The following is a 20016-nucleotide window of genomic DNA, read 5'->3' on the forward strand; positions in this document are numbered from 1 at the left end:
AGAGAGAGGGGAAGGGAGAGAAACATCGAAGTGAGAAACATTGATTAGTTACCTTTCCGTACGCTCCTTGACCGAGGATCAAACCTGAAATCTGGGTATGTGCACTGACAAGGAATCAGACCTATAACCTTTCAGTGTATGGAAGGGTGCTCCAATCAAATGAGCTACACTGGCCAGGGAGAGGTAAGGTTCTATTTTTTAAAATCATTCAATATTTCTCATGTAGATTTTATGTGAGGTTTTATTTTTCCCCCTAAAAGTGTTTCCAAATCAATTGTGTATGTTGCTGATGCTGTAATCTAATAATCAAGAAAGTAAGGTGTATAAATATGTATGAAAATGGACATATGCAAATTGAAAAAGACAGAATGGGTGTGTGATTAAAGGTGATTTTTCTGTCATTATTTGCTTCAATGTCAGGTTATTATATTTTAACTTTTTGTACAGTTCCAATTTTATTGCCATCAAACCAATTCTGAATATATACATACATACATATATACATATATATGTCATTGCATTTGGAATGTGAAGAAAATAATGGTAATAACAACAATATTCATAACATACTTTTAGTGTATACCATGTTTCAGACAGTGTTCTAAGTATTTGCAGGTACTAATCAATCCATTCTTTAAAAGAAACCTGTATAAGCTATTCTATCAATGTCCCCACTTTACATAGGAAGAAATTGAGGCACACAGAGATTAAGCAAATTACCTGGGATTGTACAGCTAATAAATTGTAAAACCTGGATATAGCCAAAACTATTGGGCTCTAGAGTCAGTGATCTCAGCCTCTCAAAAAAACAAAAACAAAGAATAAATCTATTAAAATGATCATTGGAACAGCTGGAGAAAGCCACCTATTTTCTTAAATATAATTTAAAAATTAAGTTGTTTTTCTAGATATTTTAGTAGTGGCAAATCCCAATCCTAGTGTGTGTGTGTGTTTAACAAGGAACCATATTTTCCCTCACATTGAATAAAACTGGTCATAATGGATATAATAAGGCAATTGATAATGAGAGCCAAAAAGAAAAAAAGCAAAGGGGAAAAAATGGAGTCGCCCACATTGAGGACCTGAGAAATCAGTATAAGTCCAAGTTGTGAGAAAGATAAAATTAGGAGAAAGCAGAAACTATGAAGAAACAGAAAAGCAAGGACCTAGAGAAAAGCTATTCAGTAAAAAATTCAGACCCCTCTTAACAATGGGAGAGAAATGGGCATTTGCTGTGTGGATGCATATTTCATGGGACAGAAATGCACCAAGTTGATTCTTTCAGTACTTTTTTTTTTATCCATACACATTTCAAAAATGAATATGAATTGTGTGGTAAATAATACCCCCTAATTTGTTTTAAAATATCATGGTGGATTTATTTATGTCCTTTAATAACAAAACTTGGAGGTCTATTGGAGAAACTTAAAAAGCAAAGGGCTACCTTGTGATCAGAGCCAGCACTACAGCTTGAACATCACGTAGCAGGAAGCCTGCGGCAGAAACAGGGTTGATCTTGATAAGCAGTGGAACACATTTTGAACCTGTTTAGACTGAGATACCCTTGGAACATTCAGGAGGAGAGCTCCACTAGAGAAGTAGATAAGGATCTATCGGGCCAGAGAGCAGTTTGTGACCTAAATGTGGAATCGTGTTTCCTCATTACTAAGACTGTAGTGACAGCTGCAGAAGTGGAGAACAGGCATGGAGAACATGGAGACTGAGGAGAGGGCATGCAGTATTTAGGGAAACAATATAGTTCAGGTTGTAAGAGTCCAAGAGCTGGAATATGTCAGTTCTAGGCACACCTAAATCTCCACTCTGTCCTTACAATTCCAAGAATAAAATGATAAGATGGTTATATAAGATTGACAATGAATGTAAAAGAAAGAATGAAGCTGAATGTTAAAAGTTATTATGTAAATTGTATCTATAAGAAAGCTTGTAGTGCTGTTAAAATATCAAACAAGGTAGAATTCAAGGCAATGAACATTTACTAGTATATAAATAAAGAGGAAATTCGATTTTTAAAAAATCAATCTACCAGGATGGTATCATAATCCTTTATTTATATACACCTAAAAATAAAATAAAATTAGAATAAAAGGACATGTAGAAAATTCATAATCATAGTGGAAAAGAATAATATGTTTTTGGTAACTATTAATTTTATCATAAATGTATCAGTAAGGATATCAAAATTTTACCCATGATAGCCCCAGAGTCCAGGCATTAGAACCAAATCCATATTCTTCCTCTTATTAGCTGTGTGACCCTCATTTTTTATATCACAAACCTCCTTCTGAAAATAATGAGAATATAAACTTTCTCATCAGTACATGCATACACCTTGAAGAAATGGATACATCCATCCCCACCCCACACACATACTTGTATGTGCACATAAATTTGAACACAAGTTTAGGGGATACTCAAGTTTCCTCTCTGACCTTGTGGTCTAATTTAATTTGATAGGAGCATAGAACAGGAGGGTTAAATAAAAAACAAATAGTAAGATGAGAGGCACAAACACAAGTATATCAATGATTAGAGTGAATATAAATGGAATGAATACTTCAAATGAGACTGGATAAGTAATATTAAGTCATACGCTGCTTAAGAAGACACAACTTAAATGTAGGACACAGAAAGATTGAAAATCAAAATGTGGAAAAAACATACATGTATGTCATAATCAAAGAAAAGCTGATGCAGTTATGAAAATAGCCAACAAGGTAAGCATTAAATCAGGAAATATTACTAGAGGTGGAAATATATTTTATAATGACAAATGGTCAATCTAATGGGCAGATAATAAAATTCTAAATCTGTATGCATCTAGTAACATTGATTCAAAATATAAAATACAAAAATATCAGAAATAAAAGGAAAAACAGATAAATCTAAAGTCATTGTGGGACATAAATAATTGATAGAAGAATCAGGAAAAATCAGTAGAAATGTTGAAGATTTAAGTGACAAAATTACCAAATTTATTCTAATTTATTTATATAAAGAAATACAACCTACAAATGCAAAATATAAATTCTTTTCAAGGGCAAATGGGACATTTGCTAAAATTGACCTTCCACTAGATCCATTAACCAATTATTGGCAAATTTCAAAGTACTGAAGTAATTCAGAATATGTTCTCTGATGACTGATGGATAAAGCTAAAAAATAATGACATAGATATTAATAAGAAATTTCAAGATGTTTGGAAACTAGTCAATACATTTTTCAATAATTCATAGGTAAAAACAGAAATGACAACCAGACTTAGTATCATCATTAATGAGTGATAAGGAAAACATAACACCTGCAAACCCATGGATGCAGCTACCTGTACTTACCAAAAAATGTCATGCCTTTAAATGCATCTATTAGAAAAGAAAAAAGACTGGAAATATCAATAATATGTTTGTTTGTAAATAAAATTTTGGGAAAGAACCAATATAAATCCACATATTTCTTAAGGCAAAAAACAATTATGAATTTCTGTTATCAAGTTTGTGGGCCAGGGAGACTTTGGTCTTGGGAGGGAAGGTATGAAGTGTGTGTGTGGGAGGCCAGGACCAGTGGGTAAGTGCAGGCTCTCCCTGGGCTGGCTTCCTGCCCCTAATCCACTGGGCCCAAGGCAGCCTCAGTCCCTGTCCACTGACAACAGTCCTTGGTAGTGGAGGGAGTTGGGTGAAAATAAGTGGGATCCCAGTGGATGAGGAAAAAAGAAACAATTTATGAATAGAAATTAATCAGAAAAATGAAACATTCAAAAGAAAGAAACAAAAAAAAAAAGTGATTCTACATAAATACCAATAAAATGAAACTCTAACAAAAGTGATCAAGAAAAAAAGAGAGAGGAGAAACCAAAATGGGGGCATAGGTAAACACCTATACTGCTGCCTTGCGCAACAATTTGAAACCTGTAACTGGAAGACAGAGAGGACATTGTCCAGAACCACAGGAAAGCTGGCTGAGTGGAAATTCTACAACTAGAAGGAAAGATAAAAGGACACTGAGACCCAGAGTAGCTGTGGAGGACAGAGGTGCGGAGACCCGCAAGCGGAAAGGGTGGGTGGCTGAATATGTGGCTAGCTTACTTGCGGCACTCGAAGGGGGTGAGCAGCAAGCACGAGACTAGCTTTCTCGTTTTGGAGGGAAACAAAACCTCCCGACTGCACTGAAATCCAGTTCCGGGTGAGATTTTGGGTACTCAGACTCATTCAGGAAGAAACTGGACTGTCTGGCAGCAGGCGAAACTCGAGGGCAGTCATCTCCAGAGGTGCGTGCAGCCATTACTGCGGGACACTGAGACATAGGGGCCTCTTAGGGTGGGGCTGATGGGAAACCAAGGCTGTCTGCTCCACCCTGAGACTCTGCCCCATCCAAGCTGAGCACAGAAGCTCTTGCAACAGAGACACAGCTGATCCTCACAGCTGATTGGCCTGGAGTTCAATTCCCCCCAGCCCCCCAGTTTTACTAACAACAATCTAGGCTTAACTACAATAAGGCTGTACACACAATACACAAAGGGGAGCACCAAGAGTATCCACCTCAGGTAACTTAGGAGGCTGAGCCACTGGGCCCTGCTAGGAAACCTAGCGCATGAAGCCATTCCATCAACTCAGGGAAGCAGCCAAAATGCGGAGACAAAGAGGCAGGTCACAAATGAAGGAAATGGAGGAAAGTAAACGACCGGATATAGAGTTCAAAACTATGGTCATAAGGTTTTTCAAGAATTTCCTAGAAAAGGCTAACGAGACCCTTGAGGATATGAAAAAGAATCAATTAGAAATTAAACATACACTGACTGAAATAAAAAATATTATACAGAGACCTAAAAGCAGACTAGAGGATTGAATGAATTTCAAATATTGGCCTCAAAAAGTGTCTCTGACTGAATTTAATGTGATCAGACTTTTGAGCATTTTGTCTCAGAACTTTGCTAAAAGCAACAGAGAAAAGAGACAGTAAAAACAAACAAACAGACAAACAAAAAACAGTGTTGTTAAAATCCACTGTTATCTCAGGATATCTGTGTAGGTGCCTAAGTTTGCACCCTCTGAGGGGTGACATCAAAAGGTTCTCATAGTGGGGGAAATAGGCTTCACTAACAGCCAGGCCAAGACACAAAACAGACAGGCAACAATGAAAACAATGAGTGGATGAAGGGAGGTGAATCAGTACCTAAGGAAGCTAAAATATATTACTTGAACTGTAGAGATTATAACAAAAATTACAAAATGTGCTGTCAAAGAAAAATTATACTGGATATAGTTAAATTTGAAAGTAGGACTTTATTCCTTGAGGTTGAATTGAACTCCAAATACAACAGGGACAGCAGTGTATCTACACTAATAAAAGAGAAAAATGCTAATTGACCTTACCTTTGCTACACCCACAGCCAATCAGGAGTGGTATGCAAATTAAGCCAAAAATGATGGAAGGTAAATTTGAATATGCAGGAGGAACAGGCAGCACCTGACTTGCCTGTGATGTCCAGGCAGCCATTAGGGTCGGGCAGGCTGGGAGGGCAGCACCTGACTCCACCTGAGGGGTCCAGGCAGCCATTAGGGTCCAGCAGGCCTGGTGGGCTGTGTCTGACTCTTCTGGCGGTGTCCATGCAGCCACTGGGGACTAGGGCAGGTGGGCAGCCCCTGACGCAGCCCAAGGGTTCCAGGCCGCCATTGGTAACCCGGCACAGTCATGTGTTCCAGATGGCACATAGGTACCCAGGGTTACTGAAAGGAGAGTGGAGAGACCACCCAGCCTTGTTAATAAACATTAGAAGTGTCCTATATTACATTTGATAGCCCCAACATATGTGCAAAGGAAGCTAGGAAATGTAAGAGAACACATACTTTTTTATTAATAATTCTTACTTTCCAGAATCTATTTCATAGAAATAAAAATATCATTAATTTGATATCTATATAAGCAGACAGAATTGCTTTAAATGGGCAAAACATAGAAATTATTTGAATGTTAATTAACAGGGGAATGGTTTGAGTAATGTAAGGTACATTCAAACTATAGAAAATACACTGAGTGGCCAGATTATTATGATCTCTGAATGCATAATAATCTGTCCACCCATTGTATATCATATATAATAAAAGGCTAATATGCAAATTGTCCCCTCAACCAGGATTTCGCTCAGCAGGCAGGCCAGCCAACTGCCCATATCCTCTCCCCCTGGCCAGGCTGGCCGGACCTCACCCATGCACAAATTCATGCACTGGCTTCTAATACACACACACACACACACACACACACACACACACTGACTGAGTGGCCAGATTATTATGCATTCAGAGATCATAATAATCTGGCCACTCAGTGTATATTCTCTTTTTTTTTTGGAAAATGAGACAATACAGATAGGTTAAATAAAAGAAATAAAGTACAGATTACACAGAGTCACTATTAATGTCTTGCTGTATAATAATTCAAACTTTTTGCATTATATTGCATATAAATTGTCATTATATGCATATATATATATATATATATATATATATATGTGTGTGTGTGTGTGTGTGTGTGTGTGTGTGTGTGTGTGTATAATGTTTTACAATGTATTTTTCCACTTTACAATATTCAATGAGCATCTTCTCATGCAAATGAATGAGATCCTATTAAATGAATGAGACTGAGTCAAAAGATGAGATGTTGGTAACAAGAGTCATATGTAAATCAAAGGAATATTGAAAAATTGGAGTAAAATGATAGCAAACATTTAGCAAGAAAATGCACACCAAAAGAACCTAGTGGTAGGTATATTAATAACATAAAATAATTGAATTCAGGGGGAAAATGCATCAAATGTGATAAGGATTGTCTCGAGAATGCCGATGGTTAGAATGCAGAGCCCTAAACTCCTTTCTCAGACCCCTTATCTCTTCCAAACACCTTTCCACTTCATCTCCCTCTCCTGTCATTTCTTCATTATTAAAATGCCTATAATCTATGTCCTCTTTAAGTTCCTGGAGAGATTGAAGCAGTCTTTGCCTAAAATTCCCTTCAGTTTGCTGGCGTTCAAATTCTCCATCTTCTCTCTTTGGCACAGGGCTCTTGGCTTTCCCTTCATTTTCTTTGCAGGGTTTTTGCATGATGTAGTTGTTTCCTGCTTAAGCCCAGGGAGAAAATGTAGAGTAAAATTGCTTGTCAGTTTCTCTTTGAAGGAAGATGCTCACCTGATTACCCACCTCTGCCAAACAAGTCCAGCCCTCAGAAGTTTGAGATTCCACCGCTTCCCAAACCTCCCCTCCCTCAGCCACCCACCATTTATCCAACAGACAAGGCTAATGGCAGACCAAGCGTGAGCAGTGAGCCTGCAAATTAACAGCTCTCTACTTTCCCGACTCCCACCCTCAGAGACCCAGGTCTAAGTATTTCCCTCCTTCTCTGACATGTTAGAAATAGGGATAGTTTCTTCCTCTTTTTCTTGCCTGGAGATGTCTGTGAACCCAGATCCTGGGATTCCAGACAAAAAGGAAGGGGTAGGGGAAGAGAGAGTTCTCTGGGGGATTCACCAGCCCCAACGATAAGATGAACGTTATTATCTGGAATCCAGGACCCTCATAACTATCATTGCCCAACATTTCCTACCTCCTGGCTCCCCTCCAGTCCCTATCCCTTCCTCCTGGATCTCTGTTTGCACCCCCACCCCCTAACCATTGGACCTAATCCTTGCAAGGCCCACCGTTCCCTCCCTCCCAACCCTCTCAGGCTGACATTGAATGAGATGAATTACTTTATATTTATCTCTAAATTTCTCTGTCTGTGCCCCAGAATTCCAGCTGTTCCCCACACACCAGCCCACACCTCATTTCCTTCAACAGAATTGGAGAAAGAAGGATATGGATGAAGAGAAAGCTTACCGATCTGAGAGAAGCTGATTATTTCTAAACTGTCATTGAATCTCTGAGTGTCTTCCAGGAGACTTCCACTTTTCAGCCTCCCCTCCTACTCCTTTTCAAAAAATAGTTAGTATCTCTGATGAGTCTGTAGAGGTTTGGGGAAAGCCACTAGATTCAGCCATTACCATCCCAGGGGGACCAACGGTTCCCTCACACCAACCTGCTTGGATATAAGGAATTTCCGTCCTTCTTCTCTTGGCCACAAGCACCAACGCCTGCAGGGCAGTAAGAAGCTGGTACCCAGAGGAGAAAGAAGCCGGGGAATATAGGAACTTCACATCAACTCTTGGTCACGTGAGGATTATGTAGTCCTCCAACTCTGGTCCCCATTGTCCCCTCCCACCAGCTGTGCTGCAGAAGTAGAAATGTTAATCAACTTCCCACCCCCCACCACACCAGGCCCTTTTACTCATATTTTTCATCGTTAAAACCAGAAGATAAAAGGGGCCCTGTAGAGGGCCGCCTGAGAAGGCACATGGACATTCTTTAAATTGTTAGCTGATCCCGCGGCACTGGCAGAGTACCTTTGTCCAGGTGTCAGCAGAGGGGGGTCTAGATATGTAAATCCAGTAATGTTAGAGCCTAGTTAAGAATGCAAATAAGCTCCTTTGACCCTATAAATAAACATGGGTGGCTTGGGGGGTCGCCTTGCTGCCTCTCCATCAGAGAGATGGCGCCCACCTAGCACCCAGCTTGATGAATCTATTTCTGCCTCCATGTCTCTTTCTTCTTTCTCTAATTTCTTAATCCCCAGCTCCTCCACTCAGGAACCTGTCATTTTCCGTGATAGACACGGAAAACAGAGAAACAGCCCTCCGCAGGGCCCCTTCTTTCTGTGGATAAAATTTGCCTTTCTCTGATTACCAGAGAAGGGCTGCATCTTCCCATAGTCATATTGCCGTTGTTACTTTTTCAGTGGCTGTGTTGATAGAGAGGATTAGTCATTCTCTTCTGAGCCACAAGAACAGAAAGGTAATAGTCTCCCCCCACCCTACCCGCCACCAGTCAGTAATAGCCATTATTTCCTTTGTAGTTCAATTCTTGAAACTATGGACAAAAACGGGCCAGTGCTAACCTGACAAGATCAGGAGAGCCCTGCATGTCATCCTTACAAACTCAAGAGACCTAAAGTAACCATATGATGGACTGAAATTAAAACTTTTAAACTAAAAGTGGTTCATGGTGGGTAGTCATGTTCTAAGACAGTATTTTTCCCTAACAAAGGTCAATCTTCACTCTAACTAAGCCTGTATGTTGCCTATTTGTATCTAGGATAACATACCTGATAACCTTGACTTTGCAATCTACATATATAAAAATGTAAATGTTCGTTTGTTCAAAATCTTAAATCTCCAAAAGTTCTTCACCGATTGCTTTGAAATTTCGACACAACGTTGCATTCGAATAGGCAGGTGTTTTTATATACCTCATACCTACTATGCTATAGATGTCACACCTGTGACAGGCAAAAACATGCTTTTTAAAAAGTATATATTTTATTGATATTTTACAGAGAGGAAGAGAGAGGGATAGAGAGTTAGAAACATCGATAAGGGAGAATCATCGATCAGCTGCCTCTTGCACACCCCTTCCTGGAGATGTGCCCGCAACCAAGGTACATGCCCTTGACCAGAATCGAACCCGGGACCTTTCAGTCCGCAGGCCGACGCTCTATCCACTGAGCCAAACTGGTCTCAAAAAAACATGCTTTTTTTTTTTTTTTTTAAAAAAAAAAAGCGCCATCTGTTGGACATAAAAGCAACACACTAATTATTTTAGGGTTCCATTTCCTTGTTTCCAATTTACGATCCATTTATGATTTCCAAATTTCCAATTTTACGATTCCATTTCAATGTTGATAATGATTGAAGATCTGTGCTTAGAAATCTCGAACAAAGTTCTCAATCAATTGGGAATGCCATCACCAAATTGATCTGTTGCTGCTTTGTTCGATGTAGAATTGCGTTGTGAACAAAATTACAATACGGGTGATTTTTTTATGGTATGTGCAATCAAATATTCCTAAGCTAACGCTTGAGCAAAAAGGCATTTATGATCAGATAATGCAAACTGTCAATAATGGGGTTGGAGAAATCTTCTTAGATGTGCCAGGAGGAACTGCTAAAACGTTCCTAATTAGATTGACTCTGGCAGCAATTCCATCCCAAAATCCGGAATAGCTGCGATATTGCTACCAGGTGGAAGAACTGCTCATTCCGCTTTGAAATTGCCATTGAACATGCAATTCATTGAAACTTCCACGTGCAACATTTCCAAAGCATCCGGCATGGCAAAATTATCGCAGAAATGCAAAAAATCGGTCAAGGTTCTTGATTGATCATTGCAAGATTTGCGTGGAAACATCAGACCATTTGGGAACGCATTAATATTGCTTGCAGGAAATTTCAGGCAAACATTACCTGTAATTCCTCGATTGACACCAGCGGACGAAATAATACTTGCATGAAATACTATACTTTGTGGCGACACATAAAGATGTTAAAATTAACTACAAATATGCGTGTCAAGCTGCAAAACAATCGATCAGCTAAGATATTCTCACATCAATTGCTGGAAATTGGGAATGTAAAAGTGCTGGTTGATCTGACCTCAGGACGAATTTCATTGCCTCATAACTTCTGCAATTTAGTGACGTCAAAGAAGAATTGGTTGAAAAAGTATTTCCCAATATTCCAACCAATTATAAGAATCACGATTGGCTGAGTGAATGAGCTATTCTTTTGGCCAAGAACAAAGACGTCTACGAACTTAACAATATTCTTCAGTCTAACATTCAAAGTGAGGCAGTCACATACAAGTCTGTGGACACTGTTGTGGAAGCAGATGAAGCGTTACTTATCCAACAGAATTTTTGAATTCTAATTATGTTAATAAACACCATTCATGTTTTTATGTATAGATCTAGTTCATTCATTCTTATTGCATATGTTATATCATTGCATGAATATAACATATAATGAACTTATTCATTTTCATCATTATGGATATCATTTCCCATTTTGGCTACTTATAAATAATGCTATCAATAACAAATTTGTACATCTCTGACAGGTATATATTAGAAGTGGAATTCCTGAGTCATAGGTATCCATATTTTTACCTTTAGTAGATAATGACAAAATGTTTTCCAAAGTGATTGCATCAATATACATTCCATCAGCATATTTTTATTTAATTTTCAGCCATCATCTACTGTTGGCTTGATCATCACTTTTTTTTCTTTTAACATATATTTTATTGATTGCAGAGAGGAAGGTAAAGAGAGAGAAACATCAATGATGATAGAGAATCATCAATTTGCTGCTTCCTGTACGTCCCCCACTGGGGACCAAGCCCACAACCTAGGTATGTGCCCTTGACCAAAATCAAACCTGCTACCCTTCCGTCCGCAGGCTGAGCTCCATCCACTGAACCAAGCTGGATAGAGCCCCATCAGCATATTTTTATCTGGATATGAGTTATATGTGCAGCAAATACCTCTCCCACTGGATAGCTTAATTTTTAAAAATTTTCATAGTATATTTTTTAAAAACTTTTATTATGGAATATTCCAAATATATTCAAAAGTTGTTTGGAAAAATATAATGTAACCTGATGTACTCACCACTAAGCTACAATAATTTTCAACTCATGGTAAATCTGTTTCTATTCCACCCCCTCCTTTCTTATCATATTGTACTTTTAAACTTTTATTTTTTATTTAAGTACTAGAGGCCCAATGCACAAAGATTTGTGCAATAATTGACCTTCCTTCCCCTGGCTACTGCACCTCCTTCACTCCAGCCAGAGCCACCTTTCTGCCTTCTCTCTGGCCAGAGCCGCCTTCTGCCTCTCACTTTGTTGTGTCAATTTGCATATTCTCTCCTTATTGGCTGTGGGTACCACCAGCTTTGTCGCAGAGTTATGGTCAATTTGCATATTCTGTCTTTATTAGATAGGCTAATTGCTATATAATATTATATTAGTTTAAGGTGTATAATATGATTTGACATTTACATACCTTACAATGTGATCAACACACTAAGTCTAGTAATCATTTGTCACTGTGCAAACTTATCAAAATATTATTGACTATATATCCTTTCAACCTTTCACTATCTCCACACGTCCCTCCCCTCTGACAACCAACTGTTTGATCTTTGTTTCTATGAGTCTGTCTTTGTTTTATTTTGTTGTTTTTTAGATTATACATATAAGTGAAACCATATGGTATCTATCTTTCTCTGTCTGACTTATTTCACTATTATAAATTTTTTTTAAATTTACTGGCACTGGTTGATAAAATTACATAGGTTTCACAGGTACAATTCTATAATACATCATCTGTATATCCTGTTGTGTTCACCACCCCAAGACAAGTCTCCTTCCATCACCATTTATCCCCTCTTTATCCTCCTCTACCTTTCCCAACCACTTTTTCCCTCTGATAATCACCATACTGTTGTCTGTCTAAGAGGGTTTTTTCTTAATCCTTTCACCTTTTTCACCAGTCCTGCTACCCCATCCCCTCTGACACCTTCCAGTCTGTTCTCTCTAACTTGAATATCTTTCTATTTTGTTTGTTTATTTTGTTCATTAGATTCCACATATAGATGAGAACATATGGTATTTGTCTTTCTTTTTAAAATTATTATACTAGAAGCCTGGTGCATGAAATTCATGCACAGGTGTGGTCCCTAGGCCTGGCCAGTGATCAAAGTGTGAGCATCTGGCATGGAAGGGCAGGTCCCAGCTGACCTCTGAGCCCTGGGCAGCACCTGAGCCCCCCGGGCACCCAGTACCTGAGCATGGAGCTTCCCTGGTGCATGAGCCCTGGCGTCCTCAGGGAAGTTAGCAGACGAGTGAGACTGAGCTCAGTGGACACCCACATTCTCAGTGCACCTCCATCCCATCACCCCCCCTCCAGGTAGATGGTGAGTAGTCACAGCTTCCTGTCAGGGAGCCATGGGAGATTGGTTGCTGCAACCCACCCCCAGTTCCCTGTCCCAGCCTGGGGCCTGGCCCTGATTGGACAATCAAGGCCTCCCGGCCACTGGTTGCCACCTGCAGGGTGATCAGCAGAGCGATTGGGCCCCTGCTCGCACCCACCTTGACCTGGCCCTGCCTGCTCACCTGCTCCACTATTCTGCCAGGGTCACACTCTCATAGGGACCCATCGGAGCCTGCAGTGCCTCCACTGCTGCCCAATGCCAGCGCCATGTTGCTGATGCCCACTATGTTCCACACTACCCTCTGGTGGTCAGTGAGCCATCGAACTTCTGGTCAAATGACCGCCTGAGGGGATAATTTGCATATTAGGCTTTAATTATTTGGGATTTTATCCTCCCTATAGCCTTCCCCACCTTCCCCCACCCCCTCCCTGGCAATCACCACATAGTTGTCCATGTCCAAGAGGGTTTTTTTTCAGTTTTTAAATTAAAAAATAATTTATCATGGTGTTTTATTTTACATTGGTTTGAATGAGGATCTAATACTACACACACACACATTATCCTTCCTTGATATGTCTCTTATAATCAAAAGTTAACCCATTCATCACTTTTAAATATATTTTTTATTATAGGAAAAACATATATGTACATAACAGAAAATTTACCATTTTAACCATTTTAAGTGTACAGTTCAATAATATTAGGTGTATTCACACTGTTGTGCAACCATCACTACTATCTATCTATAGAACTTTCTTCATCTTCCCAAACTAAAACACTATATCCATTAACAAGAATTCCACATTTCTCCCTTCCCCCCAGCCCTTGACAACCACTATTCTACTTTCTGTTTCTATGAATTTGCCTACTCTAGGTATCTCATAGCAGTGAACTAATGCAATACTTCTCTTTTATGCCTGCCTTATTTCGCTTAGTATAATATATTTAAGGTTTATATATGTTGTAGCATGTGTCAGAATTTCATTCCTTTTTAAGACTGAATTATATTCATATACACTGAGCGGCCAGATTATTATGATCTCTGAAAGCATAATAAGCTGGCCACTCAATATATATATTAGAGGCCCAGTGTATGAATTTGTGCATGGGTGGGGTCCGACCAACCTGGCCAGGGGGAACGGACATGGGCGGTTGGCTGGCCTGCCTGCTGGACAAATTCCTGGTCGAGGGGACAATTTGCATATTGGCCTTTTATTATATAGGATTATATAGGATATACACTGAGTGGCCAGATTATTATGTGTCCAGAGATCATAATAAGCTGGACATTCAGTACATATATAAATGTGTGTGTGTGTGTGTGTGTGTGTGTGTGTGTGTGACTTGTTTATCTATTCACCTGTGGATGGACCTTTTATTTTCTGAAATCAACTCTGCTTACATTAATCTAGCCACCCCCATTTTCTTTTCTTTTTATTGTTTAAAATATTACATATAGTAGTACATATATCTCCTTTTTTTCCCCATTGAACTTCCCCAGCCTCTCCGTCCCATGATCTCATCCCACTGTCCCAGTGTCTTGTTCCATGGTTGTGCTTATATGTGTGCATACAAGTCCTTTGGTTGATCTCTTTCCTTCCTTCCCAACACTCCCCAGCCTTCCCGCTGTAACTTGACAGTCTGTTCAATGCTTTACTGCCTCTGTATCTATCTTTTTGTTCATCAGGTTATAAATGTTCTTTATTTTCCATAAGTGAGTGAGATCATGTGGTATTTTTCATTCATTGACTGGCTCATTTCACTTAACATAATGCTCTCCACGTCCATCCATGCTGCTGCAAATGGTAAGAATTTCTTCTTTTTTTAAAAAAAATATATTTTATTGATTTTTTTTTTTTTTTTTTACAGAGAGGAAGAGAGAGAGGGATAGAGAGTTAGAAACATCAATGACAGAGAAACATCAATCAGCTGCCTCTTGCACATCCCCCCCCCCCCCGGGGATGTGCCCACAACCAGGATACATGTCCTTGACCGGAATTGAACCCAGGACCTTACAGTCCACAGGCCGACGCTCCATCCACTGAGCCAAACCGGTTTCGGCAGAATTCCTTCTTTTTTATAGCAGCGTAGTATTCCATTGTGTAGTTGTACCATATTTTTCTGATCCAGTCATCTGCTGACAGGCACGTAGACTGTTTCCAAATCTTAGGTATGGTGAATTCTGCTGCTATGAACATAGGGGTGCATATATCCTTTCTGATTGATTGGTCTTTCTAGTTTCTTGGGATATATTCCTAGGAGTGGGATTACTGGATCAAATGGGAGTTCCATTTGTAGTTTTTTGAGGAAACTCCATACTGTTCTCCCCAGTGGCTGCACCAGTCTGCATTCCCACCAGCAGTGCACAAGGGTTCCTTTTTCTCTGCATCTTTACCAGCACTTGTCTTTGTTGATTTGTTGATGATAGCCATTCTGACAGTTGTGAGGTGGTACCTCATTGTCGTTTTGATTTGCATCTCTCGGATAATTAGTGACTTTGAGCATGTTTTCATATGTCTCTTGTCTATCCTCTGTCTTCTTTTAAAAATATTTTATTTAGGTCCATTACCCATTTTTTAATGGGATCATTTATCTTCCTTTTATTAAGTTGTATAAGGTGCTGTAGATGTTAGAGACTAAACCTTTATCAGTCATAACATTTGCAAATATGTTCTCCCATACAGTGGGCTTTCTTATTGTTTTGTTGATGGTTTCTTTTGCTTTGCAGAAGCCTTTTATTCTGATGTACTCCCATTTGTTTATTTTCTCTTTAGTTTCCTTTGCCGTAGGAGCGGTATTGGTGAAGAAATTGATTCTGCATATGTCTGAGGTTTCTCTGCCTGTGGATTCTTCTAGTATTTTTATGGCTTCCTGTCTTATGTTCAAGTCCTTTATCCATTTTGAGTTTATTTTTGTGTATGGTGTAAGTTGGTGATCTAGTTTCATTCTTTTGCATGTATCTATCCAATTTTCCCAACACCATTTATTGAAGAGACTGTCTTGACTCCATTGTATATTTGTGCCTCCTTTGTCAAATATTAATTGAGCATAGTGATTTGGGTTGATATCTGGGTTCTCGATTATATTCCATTGATCTATATGTCTGTTCTTGTGCCAGTACCAGGCTGTTTTGAGAACAGTGGCTTTGTAATACAGCTTGATACCTGGTATTGAGATCCCACCTATTTTTTTCTTCTTTCTCACGTTTGCTGCAGCTATTTGCGGTCTTTTATGTTTTTTATTCCAGGTGAATTTTTGTGGGAGTTCTTTATATATCTCTGGACACGGATTTTTTGTGATTTACACGTGTTATAAATATTTTCTCCCAGCTTCCCACTTCATTTTCTTAACCATGTCTTCTTTCAGAGAGCAGACTTTTTCCATTTTGTTAAGGCCAATGTCTATGTACTCTATTATTACACTGCCTTTATTACTATATCTTAAGTCTGGAAATCAGATAATGCAATTCTCCAGACTTGTGGGGGGTTTTCAAAAACTATTTTGTGTACTCTAGGTTTTTTACATTTCCATATAAATTTGGGGGTAAGTTTGTAAAGTTTGTCAAAGTTGCCTGCACAATTTTTATTTTGATCAATTTGTAGAGAATTGATATCTTAACAATATTCAATTTCCTGATCCAGGACCATGTTTGTTTGTTCTACATTAAGTTTGATCTTTAATTTCTTTCAGCAGGTTTTTGTTTTTTCAGTATGCCAGTTTTCTTAAATTTATTTCCAAGTATTTCACGTTTTTGGAATATAAATTTTATAAACACACATCATTTCCATTTCCATTTATTCATTACTAGCATACAAGAATACAATTGAACTTTTGTGTATCTATAACTGTAACCCTGCTAAATTAAGTTCCTAGTTCTATAATAGGTTTATTGTAGACCCATTAAAGATTTTTTAAATACATGATTATAATATTTGCAAATAAAAATATACTTTTCCTTTTTGAACCAGCAATTTGTAAAGATCTTGTTTTAGTTCCAAAAATCCAACAAGGCTCTCTGGACTACACAGATATTGGCTCACCTCATGGAAAGACCTCATGTATCTAGGGATCCTCAGAAGAGCGATCAGCTGCCCGTCCTTTCCAAGTTCCAGAAGAGTAGCTGCCTGTAGAGTCCATATTTATAAAATGACTTAACAGAAGAGACAGGTGGTTGGGTTTTTTGTAACTTTGATACTAATTTTCAAATAAAACAACTTTATTTTTTCCATTTTTATAAAAGTATACTGGGTTTGTTTGTTTGTTTGTTTGTTTTTGTTTAATACAAAAAGAACAGAACAGAGAGATAGCAAGAATTTTTAAAAACCCACTCTCTTGGACTTTTCCTGACATTTGGAGAGCATTGGTAGCAGAAAGGACAGCAGGTGGAAGGAGGCGTGTCCAGGGAGTTTAGGAAGAAAAAGGCAAGTAAGTCCTCTGAGAGGCAACCAGAATGGAGAATGGACAACAGACCCCAAAAAAGATAGTGCCCTCCCCTGGCAGCAAAAAAAAGGCCCAGGCACACACAAAGAAGGGATGGGACGAGCGAGCAAGCTGAAGCAGTTACAGGGACCCCATGGAGGGGGCGGGGCGGAGCAGGTTGGGGCGGGGCGGGGGCGGCTGTCTCTCTCCCTCCCTCCCTCCCTCCCTCCCTCCTCTCTCTCTCTCTCTCTCTCTCTCTCTCTCTCTCTCTCTCTCTCTCTCGGCCTCACGCGACCGGCCCCCTCACCCCCGCGCCTCGCTCCAGCGCCGGAGCCCAGAGGCCCGCGCCCTTCCCGGTGCAGCTCCTGCGGCCCCGAGGGCGCGGGCGGGCAGCCCCAGGGGCGGCAGCGGCTGAGCAGGTGAGGGGCCAGAGCGGAGCCCGGTATGGGGGGGGGGGGGGGCGGACGGCTGGGGAGCCCTCCGGGGGTTGGGGTCGGGCTGCTCTGGGGACGCGCCTCGGAGACGGCGAGCTCCCGCCCCGGTGCGCCTGCGGAACGGAGCTCCGGAGGCCGGGCGGCCCCGCGACGGCCTCGGGCGGCACCTGCCTGGGGGCCCCGCCCCGCCCCTCAGTGGGGACCGCGGCGGCCCGCGGGGGAGGGGGTCTAAGCGGGGGGCGGCCGGGGGGGGGGCAGGGGGACGGGGAGGCCGGTGGGGGCCGGGGGCTGGGGGGGCGGTCGGGGGGATCCGGGTGGCGGGGGACGGCCGGGGGCGGGGGGCGGGAGGTGCAGGGAGAGACCCGGGAGGGGCTGGGGGGGACCAGGAGGGCGGGGGGGGGGGCGGCGGACGCAGCGCGGGGCCCGTGCTCTCCGCAGGCCCCGCAGGCCCCGGGCCGGTGTGGGCAGCGCCCCGCGCCGCTCCGGCGGCGGCCATCGGGGGAGCCGCTGCGGGGACAGGCCCCGGTGGGTGCGGGGCGCGTGCTGGGGGCGGGGAACACCGAAAGCCCTGAGACCCCAAGTCCTCACCCACCCCCATCCCGTCCTCCGTTTTGGTGCCTCCGGAGGCCCGGCTTGGATCGCAGGGAAAATGGTGGGTTTGGGGCGAGGGGAGGGAGAGGAGGGGGGGAGCTGGGGCTGGAGGCCCCCTAGGGGGCGGAGGGAGCCTCTCAGGTGGGGAAATGCCATTTTAAAAAGTGTTTGCAATTCAGGCCTCTGAGTCCTGAAAGGTGCGTAGTAGGGCCTTTGTCCTCAGTGCTGATCAACCCATCAATGAAGTTGTCCCTTCTCTCTCTTGTCTCCTAGGAGCAATGGCGTCCAGAGAGGAACAAGTGGCTAAAAATCTCAACGTGGAAGATGCCCAACAGGAAAACGAAGGAGGAGACCAGGCCCCTGTGCAAAATGAGGAGAAATCACGCCATTTGGGAGGAGGCGAAGCCCAGAAGCCTGGAGGAAATGTCGGGCTGGGGTGGGTTAAGCGACTTGTCCCTAATTTTCGTCCGGCCATATCTAAAGAGCCTGTAGATCACATTGAAGTGAGAGATAATAGAGAAAAGATGGCAGTGCAGCGGATGGAAATCAGGAGAAAGACTAGGGAGCAGCAAATGAGACATGTTACACACTTCCAAATTCCTGAACCTGATAATCACTATGACTTTTGCCTTATACCTTAAATCCTAAGGTTTTCATTGAGGTTAATAATGCGGCCTCTGCTACAAAAGCTAGTAGTTTTGTGATTTACTTTTCTGTGAACCTTTTGATGTTTCCTCTTACTAGTTTCTAATTGAATAATGTTTTTGTCTCAGTATAAAACTCTCTGTCCAGCAAGGCAATTTCACCCAGTTTTTTTTAAAAAAAAAAATATTCTTTTCATGATGTAAATTAATAAAGCAGCTTAAAAATCAATCTTCCTATTCTACCCGGGTTTTTTTATTCTTTGTTGATATTACTTTTACTCTCCTAACTAGCTGGACTCAGAATCTCAGTCAACTTTTACTACTTTTTCTTGCCCTCTACCAATCAGTAAGGAGGGATTCTACTCATAATTCAACATCTGATACCATTTTAAAATTGTGCTTCCTACTGTTTTTCAAAGAGTAATGAGTCCATCTGCATAAATGCATTGATGGGGGAGCTTTTTAACAATGTAAGACCACCGAAGCTGGTTTGGCTCAGTGGATAGAGCGTCGGTCTGCGGACTGAAAGGTCCCGGGTCCGATTCAGGTCAAGGGCATGCACCTTGGTTGTGGGCACATCCCCAGTAGGGGGTGTGCAAGAGGCAGCTGGTCGATGTTACTCTCTCATTGAAGTTTCTAGCTCTCTCCCTTCCTCTCTGTAAAAAAACAATAAAATATATTTTAAAAAATAAATAAATAAAAGAATGTAAGACCTCTGGCTCCTATCTTCCAGACTGGAGCTCAAGAATCTCCAGTTTTTAACAAGCTCCTTGGGTAATTGTATTGTATAACAAAGCCTGAGGGCACTATTTTGTATATGTATGTAGCTTTGTACAGATGTGTATATATTGGTATATGTATGTGTCTACATAAAGCCATATATTGTCATTAAGTGTAAACAAGTAGATAACATAGCATGAATAGTTATTTGAATTCAATGGGCAGAATACATTAAAAGGGAATTATAGGACCTTAAAATAGACTGATTAATAAAGTGGCAGATGAGGGTACTGGAGTTTAGAGATGCTAAGTACCAAGGCTACCACCTACTGTA

General features: G+C 41.0%; 2 protein-coding genes across 6 annotated transcripts; one reads left to right on the top strand and one right to left on the bottom strand.

The window, feature by feature from the left end:
* Positions 1–6821: 6821 nt before the first annotated feature.
* TCEAL7 (transcription elongation factor A like 7) lies at positions 6822–7112 on the bottom strand (the record flags this gene model as incomplete). The annotated part of the gene is made up of 1 exon (XM_084869800.1): positions 6822–7112. One exon carries the CDS (start codon positions 7110–7112, stop codon positions 6822–6824), a length of 291 nt encoding a protein of 96 aa, XP_084725926.1.
* Positions 7113–17573: 10461 nt separating this feature from the next.
* On the top strand, positions 17574–19611 carry BEX4 (brain expressed X-linked 4). 5 transcript variants are annotated; one of them, XM_084869785.1, is made up of 2 exons: positions 17574–17712; positions 18592–19611. In XM_084869785.1, the coding sequence occupies exon 2, from the start codon at positions 18597–18599 to the stop codon at positions 18957–18959; it is 363 nt and encodes a 120-aa protein (XP_084725911.1). In that variant the 5' UTR covers positions 17574–17712; positions 18592–18596; the 3' UTR covers positions 18960–19611. The 5 variants fall into 5 exon arrangements, with proteins under 5 accessions (XP_084725911.1, XP_084725909.1, XP_084725912.1 ...); XM_084869783.1 differs by having other exon boundaries at positions 17600–17735; XM_084869786.1 differs by lacking the exon at positions 17574–17712 and adding an exon at positions 17777–17834.
* Positions 19612–20016: the final 405 nt, after the last annotated feature.

The sequence above is a fragment of the Pipistrellus hanaki genome (assembly GCF_964339955.1).
Source record: "Pipistrellus hanaki genome assembly, chromosome: X".
NCBI classification, from domain to species: Eukaryota; Metazoa; Chordata; class Mammalia; order Chiroptera; family Vespertilionidae; genus Pipistrellus; species Pipistrellus hanaki.

What these genes read in the sequence shown, in the direction of transcription:
- BEX4 (XM_084869785.1), top strand. Translation starts at nt 18,597, where the DNA reads ATGGCGTCCAGAGAGGAACAAGTGGCTAAAAATCTCAACGTGGAAGAT.